This window comes from Patagioenas fasciata, chromosome 4 (assembly GCF_037038585.1).
Source record: "Patagioenas fasciata isolate bPatFas1 chromosome 4, bPatFas1.hap1, whole genome shotgun sequence".
Classification (NCBI taxonomy): Eukaryota; Metazoa; Chordata; class Aves; order Columbiformes; family Columbidae; genus Patagioenas; species Patagioenas fasciata.
The window spans coordinates 25,264,905-25,287,448 of record NC_092523.1 but is presented as its reverse complement, the minus strand read 5'-3'; the positions used below and the strand labels follow the sequence as shown (position 1 = coordinate 25,287,448).

Sequence of the window (22,544 nt, the reverse complement as noted above, 5' to 3'; positions counted from 1 at the left end):
GAAGGACACTGGCAAGTTGTATGCAGTTGTGTGCTTTCTGTACTTGCAAATGTGTATTCTGCACACAAAATACATAATCATTATAATGATAAATTTATATGATCTAATGCAAAAGTTGTAGATTAAATCCAAAGATTAAGTACCTGAAATTTGTAAAGTAATTAGGCTATGGTTGCCTTATCTCATGAAATGCAAGTGTGTCAGCCTCAGTATTGACTTGCAGAATTTTCTTCTGTGAAATTTTATTTTAATAACAGCGGAAGTATTTCCAAATATTTTCTCAGATTTGTCATAATCAGCTAATAAAATCAGCTGACTTCTTTAGAATCCTTGGAAATAGTTGATTTATCCTGATTTGGGGGCTTGGGGTTTTAAATTAAAGAGCTGTTTGTCTTTTATAAGGTTGTAAGTGGACAAGAGAAATAATTTTATCTGTGTGCATGTACCTATAGGGTGTAGTGGCAACAAACAAAAATAACCAAGAAATGGATATTTGATTAAATTTGATAGATCTTTTATTAACGCACATCTGTTTCTAACATCTTAGTTGGTGTCTTTTCCCCACACATGAAATAGTCTTAAACTATGTTTTAAAACAAAAATAAGATCATTCTTTATTGTAATTGTTAGGTCTATGTTGTATTCTAAGTACTGTGCATGGGTTTTTATTCCTGAAAGAGAAGGACTTTTCAAAGCACAGACATCTATTCAGTGGCTGTAATAGGTTAACTTAATAGGTGTTTGTGTATTTTTACTCATATTCATTTAATAATCTAATTAGGGAGACTGAGGGTTATCAGACATTATTTCAAACTCACTTTTTAATCTAACTTATAGAAGCGGAAAGAGAAGGGAGCCAAAAATTATTAAGACATTATGGATAATGATTTACAGTTCCTTTTTTCATACTTGGTTTTTAGAGCAATGATGGAGAAGAACGTTTGGCTGTCGTTCGACTTCTGGCTAAACTCTTTGGCTCCAAAGATTCTGATCTGGCCACACAAAATCGTCCTCTTTGGCAGTGCTTTCTTGGGCGGTGAGGCAAACTGGCATAGAATTCTGAATTTATTTTCTTTTTGTTCTGATTTTACTGATAGTATTGCATTTTTTCATTGTGTTTTTAGAGGATTTAACTGGTTGCTTGTATTTGAACAAGTTCTTTCGAAGCAGAGAATTGCATACAGCTACATTTCAGAACAAAGAAGCTTGAAGGGCTGCCGCTATATTGCTGTCAGCTATGGGAATATAGGCTAGATAGACAGCACATTACATACGTAGCAGAAATTACACAATAGATATGCCAGCATTGTTTGAAAATTCATGCTGTTCAGCTGTATCTGCAACTATATCTGTTCTGTTTGGCATTTACCTTTGTGAGTGAAGAAATGCAGAAATTTATATTTTTTTAAAAAGTGAATGTTTTCAAATAGTATGTGTTATATGGAGAATTATATTTTTATAATTTGAGATAGATATATATATACACAAACGCATGCACACACATGATTGTCAGTGTATAGAGAATTATGTACAAAACTCAGTGGACAAATCCACATATAGCGTATTCATCTTAAGTCCTGACTTAATTTCACAAGAAATAACATAAAATTTTGAATGAGGTACATTATGGAGATAAATTTAAAACATTTCTGTTGTATTATTTTGTCATATAAAAGTATTCTAATAGTTAATGGAACATACTATCAACACATGTTACTACATAGAGAATAATCTTGATTTGCAAGGCTAATTAAAAATTAACATTCATCATCTTCTGTCCCTCCAGGTTCAATGATATCCATGTCCCTGTGAGATTAGAGAGTGTGAAATTCGCCAGTCATTGTTTAATGAACCATCCAGACTTAGCAAAAGACCTCACTGGTGAGATGCTCATACAGGGGTTTAGAATAATTTAAGAAATGAGCAAAGAAGGATGTAGTTATTTCTGTACATAGCAATGTAATTCTAAAATGTATCAAGCCCAATGCCTGATGCAGGGTGGAAGAGCAAACTACTGAGTAATTGCTTTGTGCTGAAGACAAGTGCTGGTTATTAGGAACTGGTCTTTGTCAGAGTGAGTGCTTAAGAAGCGGCCCATTGCAGAATGAGTTTTTAAGTCATTTCAGATGCTAATGAAACTTTTGGCAAGTCATAGCAAATGTTCGTGCAATGTCTTGATTTATTTTCAAAAACAGTCAGCATGTTCCCCAGTACTGTTCTCCACTGAGTTTAGAAAATGCCATTGTGCTGATCTAAACTTAAGTTTCTTCCTTCCCTTCAGCATGATTTTAACTGCGAGCAGAATTTCAGGCTTAACTGAAAATACTTTTCTTTTTTGGTGCAGGCTAACCTACAGCAATTGTCAGTATTTTAATTTATTATTTACCTTCTTAGCTCTTTGGGAATGAGAATCTCTGCTCTTTTTATTTCTTCTCACCGCCTCCCTGCCCTTTACTTTCAGGATATTCTAATCAGCTTAATTTCACTTTGTGGCCTGTTGCAAATGAGGTTATTGTAAAAGCTATTCCCTTTATATTCTTCTGGTATTTATAATTATAGAATTGTTTTATATTTAACACAGAAAATGATGGAACAGATGTTTCCCGTAAGCAGTTACAGGTTTGATAGATTGTATGCTTGTGACTGACATCTAATTGTTTTAACATTATTAATAAATTGAAATACATCATATCTACATAAAAATAGACAAACTTCTCATTGTTTCTGATTGTAACAGAATATTTGAAGGTTAGATCACATGACCCAGAAGAAGCCATTCGACATGATGTAATTGTTACAATTATTACAGCGGGCAAGAGAGATCTTTCTTTAGTCAATGACCAGCTGCTTGGCTTTGTAAGGGAAAGAACGCTAGACAAACGGGTAAGTGTTAACATTTTATTTTCAGGAATATTTGCGTCTAATATAATTTGGTAAAGGCAAAACAAAAGAAACCAAAACCCACAGAAGCAGAGAATCTTAGACTTGACAATGAAATAGAATGCCGTGGGGAAAAATAATTTTCTTACCAGAACATCTTTATGTAGGTTCCATGTTATGGAGGCACCAATCAAGTGCTGTCAGGCAAATAAGATCATTGGCTTGTGAGGAACACAATCATATTGTAAGAATATAAGAATTCCTGCATATGTTTAGGCCAAAGGTCTCTATAGCCCAGTTCACTTCTCATAGCAGTCAATTTTGGCTCCCAGCAATTTGTGCTTGATCATGTTCATCGTAGCTTTCAATGGAACTTTATTCCATGAATTCATCAAGCTTTTTCTTGACCTTACTTGTACTTTATAAGCATTCATGGCATCTGCATCAATAAATTCAAGTTTAATGTATGTGTGGAAAAAGTAATTTCACTTGTTTGTTTTAAACTTGTCTGATTTCACTGGGTATCTCATAGGTCTTACATTATGTAAAATAATAGATATTCTTTGACCCACTTATGATTAACAAATATGTATACCATATCTTCTCCACTCCTCTGCTTCCCAAGTTAAAGAATCACGTGATTAACTTCCACACAAATTGATTATTGTGCACTTCTGTCATTCTTGTCTGGTTGTTTTATACCCTGTTAAACCAAGGCAACCAGACTCAACCATGGCATTCAAGGTGTGTGCTGTGTTGTGTACATACTTTGTGATTTTTTTTTTTTTTATTCTGTGACATTCTGTTTACCTTTCACGCTATTTGTGAGCACTAAGCCGACAATTTTGGAAAACATCCATGTTGACATGTTGACTTCAGTATCTTCCCTGAAAAATTTTAGATGATACATTGCCCAAACTATACATGCAGAGTTAATGCAGATGGGAAAACTTGGGCTTAATCTGAATTTCTTTCGCTTCATATTGTACCGATTCAGTAGCATGACCTTTTTCTGCATTTCTTCATTATCATGTTAGATCTAACTACTTCAGTAAGTTTTATAAACACTGAATTCGTTTTCAAATAATTTTCATATTTTAAGTGTCACAGATCCCTTCTGACTCCATCAGTAAGTTCCCTTTTCCTTCATTGTGAAAACCAGTCATTTGTTTCCACCCATTGTTTCCTATGTTTTAGTTAATAATTGATTCACAACAGGATTTTTATTTTAAAATCCTCTGGTGTGAGACTTTGTTGGAACTTCTCATTATGTAAAGTGTAATGACTGATTCCCATAACTTCATTTTTCACCAGTGTCTACTCTTTGTTGTTGTTAATGTTTTGTTTCAACCTGTTTACCCATTGCAAATCAGAAGTTCTGGTCAATGGTATTCTTTTCCTCTTGGGACTCTTGGGCTTCTTTCACATTTGTTGTGTTCAATCTGTTCATTGACAGATTGCACTAACAGAATAGTTAGTATTTGGTGTATCATTTCTAAATTCCTGTAGAAGTCATGGATGGGACACCACCTGGTCTTAATGGTTTTGTTACTGCTGATTTTATTAATTTATAAAATGTTTAATGATACTTTAAGAAATGTCTTCAGACATTTCTCCCAGAATGTATCTCGTTTGTCTTCCAGCCCTACAAGAGTCTAGAAGGCTTCCTGCTTCTGTATGCTCTGGTGAAGATGTTTAATTAGTTTGCTTTTAATAATTTGGTTCTGAAACTTCCACCATTCTTCATCAAGGATTTACCTTCCACTTGCCAGAGCTAATACTTTTTCATGTTTACACTCATTAGGATGTGGTCTCATGATCTTTGGAGGATGATGTTTTAATATCAGACTTCACTGTGCTATGTAGCTGTGTTGATCTTTGTTGTTTTTTCTTTAGATGGGGGGCGTCCTTTCTATAATCTATGTCATTCTAGCAGTTACTTTAATTATTTTTAAATATTTTTAGCTTTTTTATGTTCCCCTTTTTAAATGAGAGTTTTATTGTAATGGATTTTAAGAAAAGGCTGTCACCTTTGCAAAAAGAGAAGTACTGATTTTGACTATGTTCACTATTATAAAGCAGCTCTTCAGTTAGTTGTACCTGCAGCTTGACCGTGCACATTTCTCAGGAGTCATTAAGACCACCTTCCTTCTTTTTCACCCACTAAACACATGCCCAGAAACTCATTTATGAGATGTGAAAACTTCTAGCATAAACACCACTTCCCACTGGATTTCCACCTGGTCAGAATGGGACGATTGTTACTGTGTCTTGTACGCATGTCTCTCTTCTCCTCTAGCATGTTGCTATCAGGAAGGGGCAGTTGGTCGTACAGCTCTAAGACTCATTTCTGTGGAGCTAGCGTTTTTCAGTTCATGTAACCTTAAACCCAGTGAGATACTTCTTAATGTTCCAGATATATTTGACTCAGTGATTTCACACCGGTCCGTAGGTTTGATGATGTGTTACATTTCAAGGTTAGGTGCCTTTTCAGGCATTCATCAGTGAAAAATAACTTCACCTCTAGATGATGTTTCTCTTCTAAAAAACTCTGGAGAGAGCTTCAATGAAAATACATCCTGTGGTAAAATGAAAATTGGGGATTGACTAGAAATTATTACAACAAATGTTTATCGCTTGAAGTAGACCTTAACAATGTAGCATGTCTTTGTAAATACACAAAGTGTTTTAAAATCAATATCAAGAACTTGTAAACTTTCAGCTTACTTTTTTTTTTTTTTTTTTTTAGGATTTTTCTCTAGCTGGCAGAGGGGTATTGATATGTCCATATAACTGTCTTTTATATTTTCTGTGTAGGATTTTTCCAGTTCCAGAGATAGTGCATTATACCTATTTTAATTATTCTTTTGCTTTAAATAACTGGATTGTCTTCTGCCAATTGCATTCACCCATTGTAGCCAGGTTTCTGTTGAATGAATCTGCAAACCCCTAAGTGATCATTTATCTCTTTGGCTCCATCCAATTCTGTTTAGGCCTACAATCATCTATCAAATGAGTATAGATATTACTACAAAAAGAACACTTGTCTAACAGGCTGAAATAAAAAGCTGATAGTTGAAATAACAGATTAGTGTGTTTACATTCTTTTTTCTTTATAAAACAATGTGGAATCTAGAAAACTTCAAATTATGCTGACTCTTATGTCATTTATGTGACCTGTTTTGTCTCTTGACCACATTCTAATTGGTACAGTATTAGTAAAGATAGCCAAATAACTTTTTTCAGGTAGAAGTTTTTGGCTAAAAGGACAGTACTTAGTTTTCTAAAAAAAGTCTTTAACTAACTTGCTCTGTATGGGCATTTGCACAATGATTGCAGGTTATTTTAAAAAACAAACAAACAAACCTCGAACAAACCCGACCACAACCCTTGGGTTTCAAATCCATTTTTATTGGTCCAGTTGGAAGCTTCCAACTTGAAGGCAAAAGCTGTAGGATGAGGAGCCATAGGAACAGACTCCCATTTACTATTTCTCTTTACACATTTTTCTGCATGTGTTAGTTCTAACTCCTCTTTCTCTGTTTGTACTAAAAGACATTGTGGCTTCTTCCAGATGAAGGAGAAGGATTTTAAGATTTTAATATTGTTAACTCTATGGAAAGAATAGGTTAACTATTCCAACAGGCAAGGGATTATCTTGAACTTTGAATAACGGGTTTTTAACTCAGCTTTGCAGTCTTCAGTGAAGGAGTTTGATTATGCTGGTTAGCCAAGGATGCTAAGACTGTCAAAATTCTTTTGTTAATTAAATCAGGGTAGTCATTCTGTTAGCTGTGTTCTACTCCCTTTGAAACTGATTATTATGTTCCCCTTGATTTTTCATTTATCTTTTACCCTACTGTATGTATGTAATTCCCAGTAGCACCCTACTCTTCTTTTCCTACCTGTATCTCCTGTGCAGTGATGGGCTCCCATGGTGTCTCCAAGTGTTCTCTAAAGGGATTCTGTCCAGTGCCTTTCGTCTTTTACCTGGAAATGCTTTTCTGTGTTCTCTGACATCTGCTCTCTACTGAAATTTCAGTGATCAACAGTCTATTGACAATCCAAACCTCCTTTCCTTACAGCCCCTTGTTAAATACTCTGCTTTCATTTTAGGCTTAAATTTTCTAGAATAATTTATTGCAATCCTTCTCCATTATCTTCTGACAGTAGGTTTGCCATGTTTCCTGGTTGATGAAGCTGTCACTTGCATTGGAAGAGTATATTGGAATGCATAAAATTTTAATAATTTTCTGAAAATGTTTCTGTTTCAGACCTTTATTTTCTTTAAAATGTGCTTTAGATCACAATGGGTGTAAGAACATTCCTGCAGAGGAGTTTAAAATAACTTCTGTTTATAGAAAAAAATGTTCTCCTTTGTGAAAACGAAGTATTATACTGTATACTGTCAAAGTCATTCACATCTTGACATGTTACTTGTGGTTTTAATATTTAAGAAATATGTAACAAAATACAATTTCTTTATTTCCATCATCTTAATGCAACTTACTCCAACAGTTAGTGGTGTCTAAGGCTGTTGTGCTGATGTAAACCATATTATCTTCATGATTTTTCTTTTATTTGCCCCTCAAGAAAAGGAAGTCACTCAGTAAAACTATTAAGAAATTAAATGTGCAGTATCTCACTTACTGTTATTAAAACAAGCCCTAAGAAGTTCTGCACAGTGTGAATTACAGTATCTACGTTTATGCTTGATAAGGTGAGATGATTTGAGCACAGTTAGTCCTTGGAGTTCAAGGCCAAAATTGGTATCTAGTGTGTTTGGGAAGAAATTATCTCTTTCAATTTGAGTTTCACGTTTCTTTTATATGGTGAGGGAAGACAAGTTTCTTCTGAGGCTTTCTGTGTGAATCATTTAGTGGGACACTAAATTAATCCTCAGTGTTGTGGTGTGATTCCTTCCAGAAGTTAGCGTAGGAGAGCTTACAGATCTTGTCCATTAAATAATAAGAATTTCCTGTTTACATGAGGGGACAAAGTAGTGACTACCAAAAGCAAGGATGAGAACCCAGGAACTCCATCTGTGGATGCTGTAGTCTGGCTTTTTCCTAGATCCCTGGAGTCTCACAGCAATTACTGCAAGGCTTCAGCAGAAAGGGCCTCTCCTGCTGTCCTAAGGAAGTGGCCTAAGAATTCAAGTCCTAGTAGGTTTAGCCAGGCCTAAGCTCTGGATCTCCCATTTCTAGACAAGTGTCCTCTAAAACAGTGCAAGGCTATGGGAAGAAAGAAGACTTCCACCTCTGATTGATGTCTTTGTCTGGATAGATAAGTCTTTCAAATCCTGGCTCAAGAAGGTGCTTATTCAGGCATACATATTAAGCTGTACTTAACGTTTTTATAGTGACTCACTCCCAGATTTTCTTCGCTCAGCACAGAGGAGTGCTGGATTCCTCTGTACAGGCAATACCTAATCTGCATAGGACGGGGAAGAAGCCACTTATGGGGGCTTTACTGATTCTCATTTGTAGGCTCTGAACAGCGTTTTTCAGCTTTTGAAGTGTTGAGATGTAGGAGGTCAGAATGTGGCTGTTGTGTCTTTCAGACTTCTGCATCTTTACTGTATTTGGTATATGTTTGATATTTATTTACCAAAACCACTTCCCCCCCTCCTTTTCATTTCTTCCCCTCAAGTGGCGAGTAAGAAAAGAAGCTATGATGGGTCTTGCCCAGCTATACAAGAAGTATTGTCTTCATGCCGAGGCTGGAAAAGATGCTGCAGAGAAAGTGAGCTGGATAAAGGATAAACTTTTGCACATATATTATCAAAATAGCATTGATGACAAGTGAGTCAACCTAAGCTTTCTTAATTTTAATTGTATAGTGATAAGAGATACTCTGAAAATATGTGCTTATCCTGAGAAAGCTGTTATATCACATTCTGTGTTTGTGGTTTTAAGTGTGATGTATTTAATTAATAATCATTAAGACATGTACTAAGATATTCAGGATGGTTGCATTATCTGTTCACGTATTCATTCTGTTTACTGATGGAAGTAGATCTACGATGACAGTAGCTTGTCATTAACTAACCACCATGTAGAAAAAAAAAAAGTCAAATTTTGCATTTACTGTGCCCAGCTCTTGTTTGCTTTACTGCTTCCCAGAGGCTACCATGTTCACATCCCTGATCTGTGAGCTTCATGTGTGTACGCACCACAGTACATGCTCAGACTTCTCCTTTTGGTGTGCTATGTAGAAGTGGACCCTTTAGGAAGAACAAAAGCTGAAGAAATATCAGGGATGTTTCTGCCATTGTCTCATATTCCCTGTTCTGTGACTCAAGTCCCTTTAAATTTTAAATACCTTTTTGGCTTAGGGAAGAGTATTTTGGCCAAGGTTTTGGACAATAATTTTCAACTCTCACTATTAATTCTTTGTCTGTCACAAGGAAAGCCAAACTATGAGATCACATGAAGACAGAATTTCAGCCTAGCTTTTTAATACCGCGGATTCAGAAATCAGCCGTTTCTGTGTAGCATTTCTTAGCTCTTGCTTATGCGGTCTCCTACCACCATGTGTTTCATGATCTTAGGGACTAGTCTGGGTGGGCTAATCACCTCCTTCAGTTGCCAGTTTTCATGGTGAATTCTTACTGCTGCAGTGGTGAAGGCTCTCTGATTTTTAGCTTCTATATTAATGTAATGAGTAGTTTCAAATGTTTTGCTTTTTGTCAAATACTACAGTTTTATCTTAACCTTTCCCTCAAGTCTACTTCAGATTTTTACATTTCCTGCCCCTTGAGTTATATACTTTTATTCTTTCTCCTTCATTTGGGCTTTTTACTGTCTATATCCCTTTCTCTTATGTATGAAATTGAACAAAGGGAGATTCTGAGAGCCTAAAGAAAAAGGAGAATTTGTATGGTGACAAATAAAGCAATTATTCCCTCTTAGAAGTGAAAATGAAAGAACAGGGAAAAGCTCTCAAGAAGCAGTTCTTGCTAATCTTTCTATCAGCGGCATGAAGGATCCTTACAGATGAGAAAAAGACAACCACTTTTTTTGCTTTTGTTTTGAAAAAAATAGTTGCAATGATTTCTGATATTTCTTGATCTTTCAACGTGTCTGAAAGGTATCACCACTTTTGGAAATACACAGTTTTTATTTTATCTTTTCCTGCAGATTACTGGTAGAGAAAATCTTTGCTCAGTATCTCGTTCCACACAATTTGGAAACGGAAGAGCGAATGAAGTGCTTGTACTATTTGTATGCTAGCTTGGATCCCAATGCTGTCAAGTGAGTATAGCTTGTGTTCAGCAAATAGTTGCTTTCTCAGGCTTTTCCACCATCTATATTGTCTTATGTGTATTATCAGGATTTAATTTAAAACGTAAGTAATCGATTCTTAACATTATTTGCAAGTAGTATTTCAAAACATTTCCATTTTATATACAAACTCTACATGTCCATTAGACAAAAAGATACCTCGATACTTGAAGAAAGTGGGTCTATACATTTGTTTTCATCCAATAAAAATAACTCTGAGTTAAAAATGTCCAAATAATGACTTCTGGACTTGCTCGATATCAGGGCCCGTGATGAAGAGATCTACGACTGAACGCTTGTTGATAGTGGCCTGGTTTTTATTTTGAAAAGTTTATTTTCAAGGTAATTTGGGTGGTTGTAAGACATACTGTGGCTGTCCTGCATATGTGAAATTGCTCCAATTAGAATAATAAGACAAGTGATGTTCTGTAAAAAGAGAAAATCTGTTCCGCCTTCTTGGGAACAGTTATTTTTAATACTTGGTAGGTTTTGATTGTGCCTAGCAGATGTTGTACTTGTAAGATAAATAAACAGTCAATTGTTTACTAATACATCCGCGGTGTTCTTGTCATGAACAGATTGGTAAACTTCTCTGGTTTTGCACTTTCGCAGAGCCCTGAATGAGATGTGGAAGTGCCAGAACATGCTAAGGAGTCACGTACGAGAATTACTAGACTTGCATAAGCAGCCCACTGTACGGTTTGGAAAATATTAATACTTTATCCAATGGACCTGTTAGACTAATTCACTGGGGTTTTTTAATACTATATTATTTTTTCAGTGTGACTTTATTATTCTGTTGACTTCCATATGTAGACAATGTTCCATTCTCATTAAGTAAAGTTTGTTTTGGTAATGCTTAAAGGTAAATGGCCTCCTTAAGTTTACTATTATTTTATATTACTGGTCAATTACTTAGGAAAAAAATTTTAAAAATGTTCCAAGCTTTTTGTTTCCTTTTGTGACAGACCTTTTTGTTTCTCATTTTATAACATGTTTTGAGAGTGGAATATGTTTTAAAATAAAGCAATGACTTGTTTGTTTGAAAACGAAAGTTTTAAAGTATTTATACTGGAATTTTACTTACAAACACATCTTCAAACTAGGAGAAGCTTTAAATAGAGGGGCACTGCTTTGGAGTTTTGGTGTGAGGGTGGGCTTGGGGAATTGTTTATTTGGTTGTGGGGTTTTTTTGTTTTGTGTGAGGGGGTTTTTTGTTTGTTTTTGCTTTGTTTGTTTTCAAGGTCTTTTTCCAACAATTTGTTTTGATCAGTTATGTGAATTAGTTAATTTTTCCAGTTCTTTGATACTGCAGGGAGATTTTTTCCCCTTTTTCTGTATGTGGTAGCTGCTGATGATACTGTTACACTATTCTAGTGTTTATGCTTAAAACAAAAACATAAGATTCCAGAGTAGAATTAAGTGCTGGAGAAGAACTAACAGATCAGCTTAAAGGTATATTTTATAAAGGAGGTATTGCTGATTCATTTGTTTTTGCTTTTGTCCGTAGTCAGAAGCAAACAGTGCTGCCATGTTTGGAAAGCTGATGACCATAGCAAGTAAGTCATAATAAGTTCTATAAACTGTTATTACAGCATTCCTGGAAATGGTACTTCTGTGAAACTTGGCATACTCAAGTGTTAAATTGTGTTTAATCATACAGAAAACCTTCCAGATCCTGGAAAAGCACAAGATTTTGTGAAGAAATTCAATCAGGTTCTGGGTGACGATGAGAAACTTCGGTCCCAGCTTGAACTGTTAATTAGCCCTACGTGTTCTTGTAAACAGGCAGATGTCTGTGTGGTAAGGAAATGGAACAGCAAATTTTTATACCTTAAATATTTGTGCTTAAAACGGTTATTTGGATTTAATGGTCTCTTTTAATACCTACTTGGAATTAATGGTCTCTTTTGATACCTTAACATGAGTTTGATATATTTCTGACTTTCATAAAATACCTTTTTGGTTAACCTGTAAAGATTATGGAAAATGTAATTTATGGTCATCATCTTGCTTCCTAAGAAAAATTAGCTGTATTCCTTCCTGAGATTATGAGCATCAAGCATGAAGTCTAAAAGACTTAATTTAAAAAAAAAATATTTTCAGTGTCTCTTTTGTGGTAAAGTTCCTAAACTCTCTTCTGACACTGATGAAACTTGTTCTGAGTAACAGCAAGCCAAATATCATACGCATCCTAATAAGAAGTTGGACTTTTCCAGAGAAATACAGATTGTGCCAGCAATCACAGATTTTTTTTTTTTTTCCCATTATGGTCCCAAAATAAAAGTAGGCAATTTCATTGACAGAAATAGCAATAAAGAGCATCAACAAACAAACATAGGCTTCTTGGGTTTTGTCTAATGACTCTGAAATTGTCCAGGGAAGAGAGCAGAATGACCTTCAGAATTATGTCCTAACCACTTGATGTGAAGAATATGTCTCCTTCTAAACTAGTTGATTTTGCGCTTTGGGAGTGCAGTGTTGCAGTTTCAAGAGGAAGGTTTCTTTCCTCTTCCTGAAGATACTTTAGCATAAGAGCTAGAACCGCTTCCTAGTTTGTGGGGTCTGCAGCATCCAACCCTTTAGGAGAAGGAAGGTCGAGAAGCCATTTCTTTGAGAGAATTTTAGACTTCTGTTCAAAGCAAAAATATCTTTTTATCCACCTTCTGCTGGGTTTGCAGCTGAAATTAATATTCTTGACATTTGGGGCATTCAGAGGGGAAAACCAGATTTTTGGATCCAGAACATTCATAGAGGTCTGAACATCTGTTGTAGCCAAGGTAGTGTAGTGCTTCTGCACATCTGCAGTAATGTAGCTTTTAGTGCGTTTTTTCATTGTTGCGTATGAAATCTCACACATACAACAGGGTTACCTACAAATTTATGAATTACTGTTCTCAACACAGATATTTAAATTCCTTCTACCATTCCACTTAGCTCTTCCTTGAGTCTGTTTCGTATCTGTCCTGCAATTCCTTAAGAAGCTCTGAAGAACTCTCACTAGAAACCTAAATGCATCTTACATTTAAATAGGTTGGCAAAGTATGTGTGCTTTCAATATAATGTGATAAAGAAAGATTTGGAGATAACAACAGCCCTCCCTTAAAATATGTTTCAGTGATTATATAGACAATTTCTGTGGTTAAATGAAGTGGCTATATTTAGTTTAGTCAACATGCTTAAGTAGTAAGAAAAATGAGTATAACTCTTGTTTGTATCTGACGTTCTTGTAGAGAGAGATAGCTCGGAAACTTGCTAATCCTAAGCAGCCAACAAATCCTTTTCTGGAAATGGTCAAATTTCTTTTGGAACGAATTGCCCCTGTACATATTGACTCAGAAGCCATTAGGTAAGTTTGAAAGATCATACTAACTCAAGAATTATTATAAAGGTGATTTGAATGACAAAAAAAAAAAAGGGGATTTAGATTAGTCTGTGCTAGCAGTAAATATGCTTAAAAAAAAAAAAAAGTGTGGATATCTTCATTTCTAGCAGCCTAGAGAATGCAATTTGATTTTTTTTTTCCTACTTCTTTGTAGTGCCATCTGCAAATTATTTTAAAAATATATTAGTAGTAGTTGTTCCCAGTGAAACTGTTATTTGTGGGGCTTAAGGTGAAAATGATAATCATTATTTTCACATAGTTAACTACAATACAGTCTTCCATATAACAGCTGAATTAATTAGCTTTTGTGGAATTGTGTAAGAGAGTGTTTGGATTTCTTCTGAGACTTGTCTGGCAACCTAATTATGTTCTGAAACTCATGCAACTATGTGTTGATCTGAGTGCTGCCAACATGCAGCATTTTTTTTACTGTGTATTTTTTTTTCCCCCTAAAGAATTAATTTTGTAGAAAGCTAATTCAGAAGGAGAAGGAATAATGGAATAGCTTGATAGATTTAAAAAAAAAAAAAAGGCTCAAAGACCTCTTCCCCCAAGGGACTATTGCCTTCCCTTTATTTATTGTCAAAAAGGCTGGAGATAACAGCAAGATTACTTGTTTAACATTGTACATTGTCACATTCATTTGCTTTTTTATTTTTGCATCTCTTATTTCAGTGCACTAGTAAAACTAATGAATAAATCCATAGAGGGGACAGCTGATGATGAAGAGGAGGGTGTAAGTCCTGATACTGCTATTCGTGCAGGACTTGAACTTCTCAAGGTAATCTACATTAATGCAGCTATAGTTTGTAATGGAAGGGACAAAAGTGGTATGACTAACGAATTAATGTTAGCATGGTTTTAATAGTTACTATTTAGATAATACTTTTTTAATGTGTGAAACTGTTTGGTTATTAGTACGTACTTGGGAAAAGAATAATGGAAGAAATAGCAATTTGGAAGAAGTATGTTTTCAAAAGAGTGCCAAATGTTGAAATATGCACATTAAAGTATAAATTTGTTTCTGCTTAGGGCAGTCAAATAGAAGAAGGTACAGAGGTAAAGTGAGAGGAAGAGAAATGGGGAAATTAGAAGAGGCACGTTCCTTGGAGCCTATATGGTACTGGAAGGAACGCAAGCAATAAACCAAGAACCAAGTTATGTAGAGAGAAAAAGGGGAGAGAGGAACTTGTGTTCTCAGTGGTGATGGGAAATAGCTGGGGGAGAAAGACGGATTTGAAATATCTGGAAAACATCTGTGGTGGATTTGGCAGTTCGCTAATGAGACTTCATTTTCAACGTGTTGCAAAGGGCAGTATAAAATATTGGAGGGAACAGAGAGGAAGGTTACGTAGTTAAAGGGAGACTTTTCAGAGGTATGAATGAACGAGGTGGAGTTCGTGGAGATATATCACGCCAAATTTGGTAATGGCAACTATGGTAGAAATAGTTATACGGGAGTATGCAAGGAAGTAATGTCTGTTTGCTAATGCAGCCCAGAAAAGAAATCTGCCAAGGTTTAATATTTTGTTGCTGTGATGTGGATATCTTTAAGAATGTTGTTTCACACACTGATACTCACTCAAGTAGGCAACTCTGATCAAAGAAGCCAAGATAAGATAAATCCAGAGAATACCCAGAATACATGTAACTTTTCATTGTTCTCCTTGCCTTATGTTAGCTGAACTTAATGTAGCTTTGGTTGGGGGTAACCTTTTGTTCTCTCTTGCCCTACCTTGAATCCCTGCATGCTTAGTTTCTTATTTGGCGTTTCTGTTATTACAGAATGGGTTCTATTTCATTAGCTTTGGATTAAAAGGACAGTTATCTATGTTTTGTTTGTAGATATCTTACCTTCTTGATTTCTTTTCTGTGTAGGGACTATAGATGCTTGAGAAATTAAGAGGGGAGGACCTGAAGAACAAACCATAGAATAATTTATTTGAAAACACATGTATCACCTCCAAAATGTAGTTATGGAGTGCAATAATCTCATATGAGCATGTAATATCTATTTATGTTGATGGTAATGCTCATAAACAGCCATAATTTTGTTTTCTGATGATTCATTTACCATGAATAAATATACCTCTGGTTTAATGTCTATCTACAGGTTCTGTCCTTTACACATCCTACCTCGTTCCACTCTGCAGAGACGTATGAGTCTCTGCTGCAGTGCCTCAGGATGGAAGATGATAAAGTAGCTGAGGCAGCCATACAGATTTTCAGAAACACGGGTCACAAAATAGAAACAGACCTGCCACAGATAAGATCGTAAGTGTATTTCTTTATGTATTTCTTTCATACCTGGAATTCTACCTCTTGATAGTTTATTCACTATGTTGCCCCTAAAATTACTTCATAGTCTTGTAAATGTGAACGGCTTCTCTTCCTTCATTTTGTATTCCTTCACTACCTTTCTGTCTCTTCATTTTTAAATTCTGCATTCTCACAATTGTTGAGTGTTTACCGAAGATGTTAGGTGCTTCTTAAAAATCTTCTTATAATAGACTCATTAAAACCAGCAGGTAGCATGTTTCACAGGTTACAAAAGAAGCAATGGCAAAAATATGGCAAAGATATAATTCTCTGGCATCATTTCTACTCATATCTGTCCTTCACACAATTTTTCTGTCTTTATAAGGAACAGAAGTAGTCTCTGATGGTTAACAGCTCTGTTTGTTATGAAACAAGTTGGGAAACAAGATCCAAAAGCAGGCATCAATTTCTAACAAAGAATAATTGGCTGTCTATAAGTTGTCATTATGCAATTCATGCTTTAACTGCTGATTAAAGCTGCATAATCTATTAGGTATTCACAGACTATTTAAAACCTTGTGGGTAACATCTGAAACCTTAAAATTAGCCTGTTAGAAGCTCACTAATCCAGATTATAAAGCACGGGTTTCAAGTTCTCGTATATTGAAATAGCATCTTGCTAAAATGTATATCAATGTGCACCTTAAGTTCTCGGCGAATTGAAGATGTAACCTCAGTGATTCTTATGGATTTGAATCAGATTTGGGGCAAAAGAAAAATGTTACAAGCTCATATATGAGGTACCTTTGAAGACATTGTTAGAGGTGAAGAGAAGGAAAAGCCCAGCAATCCCCATTGTCAGTGTAGTTCCCAGTATTGTTCCAATTGTCTGTAGTTCCCTACTGGACTTCAGTCAAGACTCTGCATTGCTAGAGAATGTCATCTTCGTCAAAGGAGCTGGTGTTGCTGACTTTTCTTTTGGCTTTGTGCCAAATACCTTAGCCAGGTATTGCAGAAGTATCATCTGGCTAGCATCAAATAACTTAAAAATATAACTGTCAAAATGGAGGTTTAGTCCTTGGTGGGGTTTGCAAGCAAGTCAGGTTAATGTTCTGAAAGCCCAAACCAGAAAAAGAAGTCTGAGGATGAGCAGATGTTCCAGATTTCATATATTCAGAAGTCTTTATTGTAAACAAAATATTTTATATAATCAACCAGATAGTTTGTTTCAAGTGACCTGTTTCATGGGGGTTTTTTAAACCACTTGTGAGCAGACTGCTGTCTGTTGAAGTAGTGTTCACCAGCAGTAGCCCAAGTTCTTTCTCGCATGGAAAATGAATGGGTTTGAACACCAGCTCATGGGTAAGGACTGCTGCATGACTCTGGAGTCTGATGGAAGCATTGGCCGTGCTCAAAGAGAGCCTGTGACCTTGTGTAAACTTGTAGATGTAAGACGTGTAAATGTGCACGTAAACGGGTCAGGTTTCACCTTTTGCAGATCAGTGTCGGTTGGGGTGCGATGAGGTATGGTTTGCAACCAATGCACCGAGACTTGGCTGAAGTCCTTTAATATGCGTGTACTTACACTATGAAAACCATAGGGTAGGCATTGAAACTTATTTTAAACAAGGGGTTTACTTAATTATTTGCTATTTTGTTTCTTATTTAATCCAGTTTATGGAGTCTTAACAGATTGGAGAACATTCTCCTCCTTTAGGATACTGTTAACATTTTTCTGGAGGTCTTTTTGTTTTGGGGTTTTGTGTGATTCTTGAGGAAAACGTTTGAGACCTCATTCTTTCAACCTTTCAGGCTCTTTCACCTCTTGGTGCTGATTTTGATTATGTAGGATGTGCCAGTGAAGGCTGGGTGCTGAACAATCCATGCACGGAATGCTGTATTGTTACTGAGCCCTTCGAGAATGCAAGGAAGTTTTTTTTAGATGTTTCTGTGTCAGAAGCTTTCTAGGCAATTTTGTTTTGTCAAGTCAGTTGCTGGGCGAGTTGCAAGGTAACCCTCATGAGCTGGTGTCTCAGGGGCCAGGCCGCCTCCCAGCGCTCGCTCAGGACTGGAACCAAACACTCTGACCAACCTCCTGCTGGCCTCTGCAATGGCCTCTGCCCTGCTCTTCCCTCCAGCGGCCTCTGAACAGCAGATGGATTTCAAGGGATCCAAATTCAAAAGTTCAGAACAAAGCAGTAGTTTGCTTGAGTATATATTGCGATTAAAGACCAAAGTTAAAGCAGGGGAGGCCTATAAACACACTGATGTTCTGTGGTTATTCCAAACGTTCATACATTTTCTTCAGCCCTGTCACTTCCAACTTGGATAAGAAGCCTAGGAGTTTACCCTAGCTGAACTTGTCAGGTTCTCTCCACCTCATAAATATAGGCTTTCTAAGCAGACTTATTTTGATCATTATTTTCTTTCATGTTCCATTTTTCCCTGTGGGTTTTTTTTCTGCTTAACTGTGTACAGGCACATGTTCAACAAGTATCACTAAATACAGCTCCATTCTGCTTTTCACTGTGTGATTATGATCTTTCCTGAACAGACTTCAAAGGAATGCTTGATTTATAAGACTGTGAAGATACATTTATATAGGTGAAGAGCTTTATTTTTGTAGATTGCAAATTGTATTTTGAAGTATTTTGTTTAATGTTCACAGAACACTAATTCCAATTTTGCACCAGAAAGCGAAAAGAGGCACACCTCATCAGGCAAAACAAGCTGTTCACTGTATACATGCCATATTTTCAAATAAAGAAGTGCAACTTGCACAGATCTTCGAGGTATGTCTTTTTTGTTTTAACATTTGTTTCTGCTGTTCTTCATTTATGCTAGTAATTAACATTAATTCAATGCATACTGTTTATTAATAGATAACAATGTATGAGGTCAGGAAGCCTATAGGTGCATGGTAGTCAAGATAAGTCATTAACTTTACAATATCTAATTATTGATGTTTATGTCTTACAGTCACAATTTCTTAATATTCTGATGTCTGATAGATAAAGTACTCCTTTTTGTCTACACAGGAAAAGTTAGGGGGAAATAAGCTAAATATGCTGGAATGATCCACAATAAATCCCATGAGGACACATTTAGCAGACACTAAATGAGACACAGCATCTCATACTTTCAGGCTGTATTGAATTGCCATGCTTTAAGGTCTTTGCACATCCAGCACTTTCTCACTGAGAAAGCTAGTGCAGAATAACTACTTGACTATAAGCTCAGACATTAGCTTACTGTTCACCTACTGCTTGCTTAGACAAGTTGTAAAGCAAAAAATCACCTTATACAGAGCAGAGGGGTTATTGCTTTTCACAGTAATCTCTTAAATAATAACAGCATTATTAGTCTGCACTTGTAAAATATCTTAGGTTCTTAATCCCGGCTATCTTTGAACCTATGCATAATTCAGAAGTGTGAAAAGCTTTGAATTAAGCTTACAGAGTTTGACATCTGTGGGAGCGCATGTTCCCTCTCTAATTCCAGAATCTGGTGTGAGAGTGCTGGGTGATACAGCAGCACTGGTGACTGTTACCTGGAAGGGAAATGCTGATCGCTGAAAGAAAAGTTCCTGGAGGTTTCCAAGGTTTTTTACCTGCTTTTTGTTTTCCTGCCATTTGGAGTTATGATTCAGATCTTCACAGCTCCTGAATACAATTGAGTCAGTTTTCTCATGTCTCCCAGGTTTAAATGTGTTTCACCGCTGAAACAGGAAGAAAATGCAAAATTTGTTTTGCCCTTATCTCATGTGAGATTTTTGGTTAATCATTTCACTAGAAAATCACATTCTTTCTGTTTTGGTTTGCTAACTTTATTAATGCTTATAGAAAAACTGTGAAACCCATCAGCAATCCTGAAGTAAAAGAAATTTTTAGATATGCTAGCTTACTTTTATTTTTTTTCCTCCTTCCTCAGCCTCTTAGTAGAAGTTTGAATGCTGATGTGCCAGAACAACTTATAACTCCATTAGTCTCATTGGGTCATATTTCTATGTTGGCTCCAGACCAGTTTGCCTCTCCAATGAAATCTGTTGTTGCAAATTTCATTGTAAAAGATCTCCTAATGAATGACAGGGTAAGATTTTCTTTTTCGGTAAGTTCATACTATTCTCTTCACCTGTTTCTAGTTCTGTGGGGAACAGAGATTTTTTGTTAAAGCAGTTGATGAAGGAACATTTTGCAAATGGCTAGGACAGTGATAATTGCATTAGAAAAGATCTTTGTGTGAAAGTAAGCTTAGTCTGTGACTTTTTTCCATTTTTACTTCTGAATTTTCTGTATATGTTGAACGACTTAAACTTACATGAATGTCTGTAGTCAACAGGTGAGCAAAATGGCAAATTGTGGTCTCCAGATGAAGAAGTTTCTCCTGAAGTACTAGCAAAGGTGAATGATCTGCTGCCAGTAATAATGTGTATATCTGAGATTTAAAATTCACTTTTTCCAGGTTGTGCAATTGAGAGTATTAGAATAAATCCCTTTGAGTTCTTTTTTATTGGTCTCCCTAGAATATGCAGTGTTCTAGAGTTTTTGTGTATTATACACACAGTTATAGAACTGGTAGAAACTATGCATTTTGGTGTCTTCACTTGCTAATATTAATTATGCTGAACGTTGAGGAAAAAATAAGAGGTTAAAAAGTTTTAGTTTTCCTTACAAGAAAGGTAGTTTGACTTTGCTGACTGTAAACAGATTTTAAATAAATTGAGACCCCGATGAATGTTACTAATTCATCTTTATAGGCTGTTTGCTGTGAATCTAATTATGGCCATTTCTAGAAATGTTTATCTAGTTGCTCTTATTTTTAATCATGTAGCCAGTATCCTGCATCCTCTAGATGCACTTGTGAGAAGACACTGAACCATAGTTGAAATGTCCTGATGTCACAAAGACTGCTACTTCCTTCTTTACTCTGTAAATATTTACTGCTTCATTCTGTTCCTTTAAAAATGTATCAGCTCTAATAAATAGGAGTCAATGGAAATTTCAATTTGACAGCAGTAGGTTATAGTGCCTTATCTACTTTAGGAAGTAAATCCATTGTTGATTTGTTCATGTTTGATAGGTGCAAGCAATTAAACTGTTGGTACGCTGGCTGTTGGGTATGAAAAACAACCAGTCCAAGTCTGCAAATTCCACACTCCGGTTATTATCAGCTATGCTCGTCAGTGAAGGAGACTTGACAGAACAAAAGCGAATCAGGTCAGGTTTTGTTCCTTTCAGGCTTCCATCAATTTTGTTGTAGAATTTCAAAGAACATTAATTCTTTTGGAGCTTTTAGGAGTGAAATGACAGTATAAAAATACACTTGATACTCCCTCTTTCTTGTAATTTATTAATAATCTAACTCAGAAACCTGTGGATATCTTGATAGTAAAAGACATTCTAGAGAGTAAAAGACCTGCAGGAGTATCTTTGGAACACAATTGAGCGAGAAGATTTAACACACTTAAGAGCTGGGTGATCTTGGCTTCTTCATTCCAGCAGTGAGGTAGTGTTGCACTCCATCTTCATTCTGAGGGTGAAGGAAGAAAAGAGAAATTCTGTGGGGAAAATTGTTGCTTTCATTTAGACAGCGATATGAGAACAAGAAACTTGACTCTTCTCATTTTAGTGGAATTAAGTTTTTTGTGGGGAAAGCAGAGCACTTTGTTTTCACAAATTTGCTTGAATTAATTTAGCTTGATTGGAAGCTATAGAACTGTGATCTGACCTGACAGAGAAATACCTTAATTGCTCATTGAACTTGTTAAAAAGGAGTCCTGACATGCAAGTAATTTAAGGATAGTTGTGGTGAGCTGTGTTTTGTTTTTTCCCTCTCGTGCTTGTATAGTAAATCGGATATGTCTCGACTGCGATTAGCTGCTGGTAGCGCAATAATGAAGCTTGCACAGGAACCCTGTTACCATGAAATAATTACCCCAGAACAGTTCCAGCTCTGTGCACTTGTCATTAATGTAAGTATCCACATTTGAATTGAAGTGACTTTCAATTAATTGAGTTCAGAGTCCTTACGTATGAGCTTTTGTTGTTGCCACAAATTTGAGTATTTTCTATTCCTCACTGCAGCTTTCGGAAGAGTTCTTGAAATTTCAAATATTTATTGTGCTACACACACCGACATTTTTTAAATGTTTCCTCATAATTCCACCTTGAATTTTCTTTATTTATTTATTTTAAAGACCAAGATTTTTATGGTTGTACTCTTACGTTGCTATAGGATGAGTGCTACCAAGTGAGACAGATATTTGCCCAGAAACTGCATAAGGCACTTGTGAAATTACTGCTCCCTTTGGAATATATGGCAATCTTCGCTTTGTGTGCCAAAGACCCTGTGAAAGAGAGAAGAGCACATGCCAGACAGTGCTTGCTCAAAAACATCAGTATACGGAGAGAATATATTAAGCAGAATCCTATGGCTAACGGTTAGTATTTTGGTAAAATTGTTCAGAATATAATAGTCAAATATTAAAATGGAAGGAGTAATCATTAAAATTTAAGTAAATTGCTTTTGCAAAGAAATGCTGGATAAGTTTTGTTTCCTTATCTTTGTAGTAGATACATTCAAATCTAAATTTACTTAGTTTAGCATAAAGCATAAAGTGCATCTCTGTACATTGCTGAGAATTTTGCATGTAATGTACAATGCTGTTATTGTGGTAGTTGTTTTACTCAAAAAATGAAGTTCTGTTTTCTGATATTTTAGGCTTTATGACTTTC

The 22,544-nt window shown here is 35.8% G+C and overlaps 1 protein-coding gene across 2 annotated transcripts in view; it reads left to right on the top strand.

Annotated features, from left to right (window-relative positions):
* The window catches only part of PDS5A (PDS5 cohesin associated factor A), a 78,513-nt gene that overhangs the window by 40,339 nt on the left and 15,630 nt on the right, over positions 1 to 22,544 (top strand). For both annotated transcript variants that reach the window (XM_065836134.2, XM_065836133.2), the window contains exons 9-25: positions 921 to 1,036; positions 1,787 to 1,881; positions 2,738 to 2,883; positions 8,533 to 8,684; positions 10,023 to 10,136; positions 10,779 to 10,860; positions 11,677 to 11,725; positions 11,830 to 11,969; positions 13,400 to 13,515; positions 14,227 to 14,332; positions 15,665 to 15,825; positions 18,479 to 18,602; positions 19,741 to 19,899; positions 20,142 to 20,210; positions 20,890 to 21,026; positions 21,658 to 21,781; positions 22,045 to 22,249. In XM_065836134.2, the coding sequence (XP_065692206.1) occupies positions 921 to 1,036; positions 1,787 to 1,881; positions 2,738 to 2,883; positions 8,533 to 8,684; positions 10,023 to 10,136; positions 10,779 to 10,860; positions 11,677 to 11,725; positions 11,830 to 11,969; positions 13,400 to 13,515; positions 14,227 to 14,332; positions 15,665 to 15,825; positions 18,479 to 18,602; positions 19,741 to 19,899; positions 20,142 to 20,210; positions 20,890 to 21,026; positions 21,658 to 21,781; positions 22,045 to 22,249 (2,095 nt within the window). The remainder of the gene's footprint in view (positions 1 to 920; positions 1,037 to 1,786; positions 1,882 to 2,737; positions 2,884 to 8,532; positions 8,685 to 10,022; positions 10,137 to 10,778; positions 10,861 to 11,676; positions 11,726 to 11,829; positions 11,970 to 13,399; positions 13,516 to 14,226; positions 14,333 to 15,664; positions 15,826 to 18,478; positions 18,603 to 19,740; positions 19,900 to 20,141; positions 20,211 to 20,889; positions 21,027 to 21,657; positions 21,782 to 22,044; positions 22,250 to 22,544) is intronic.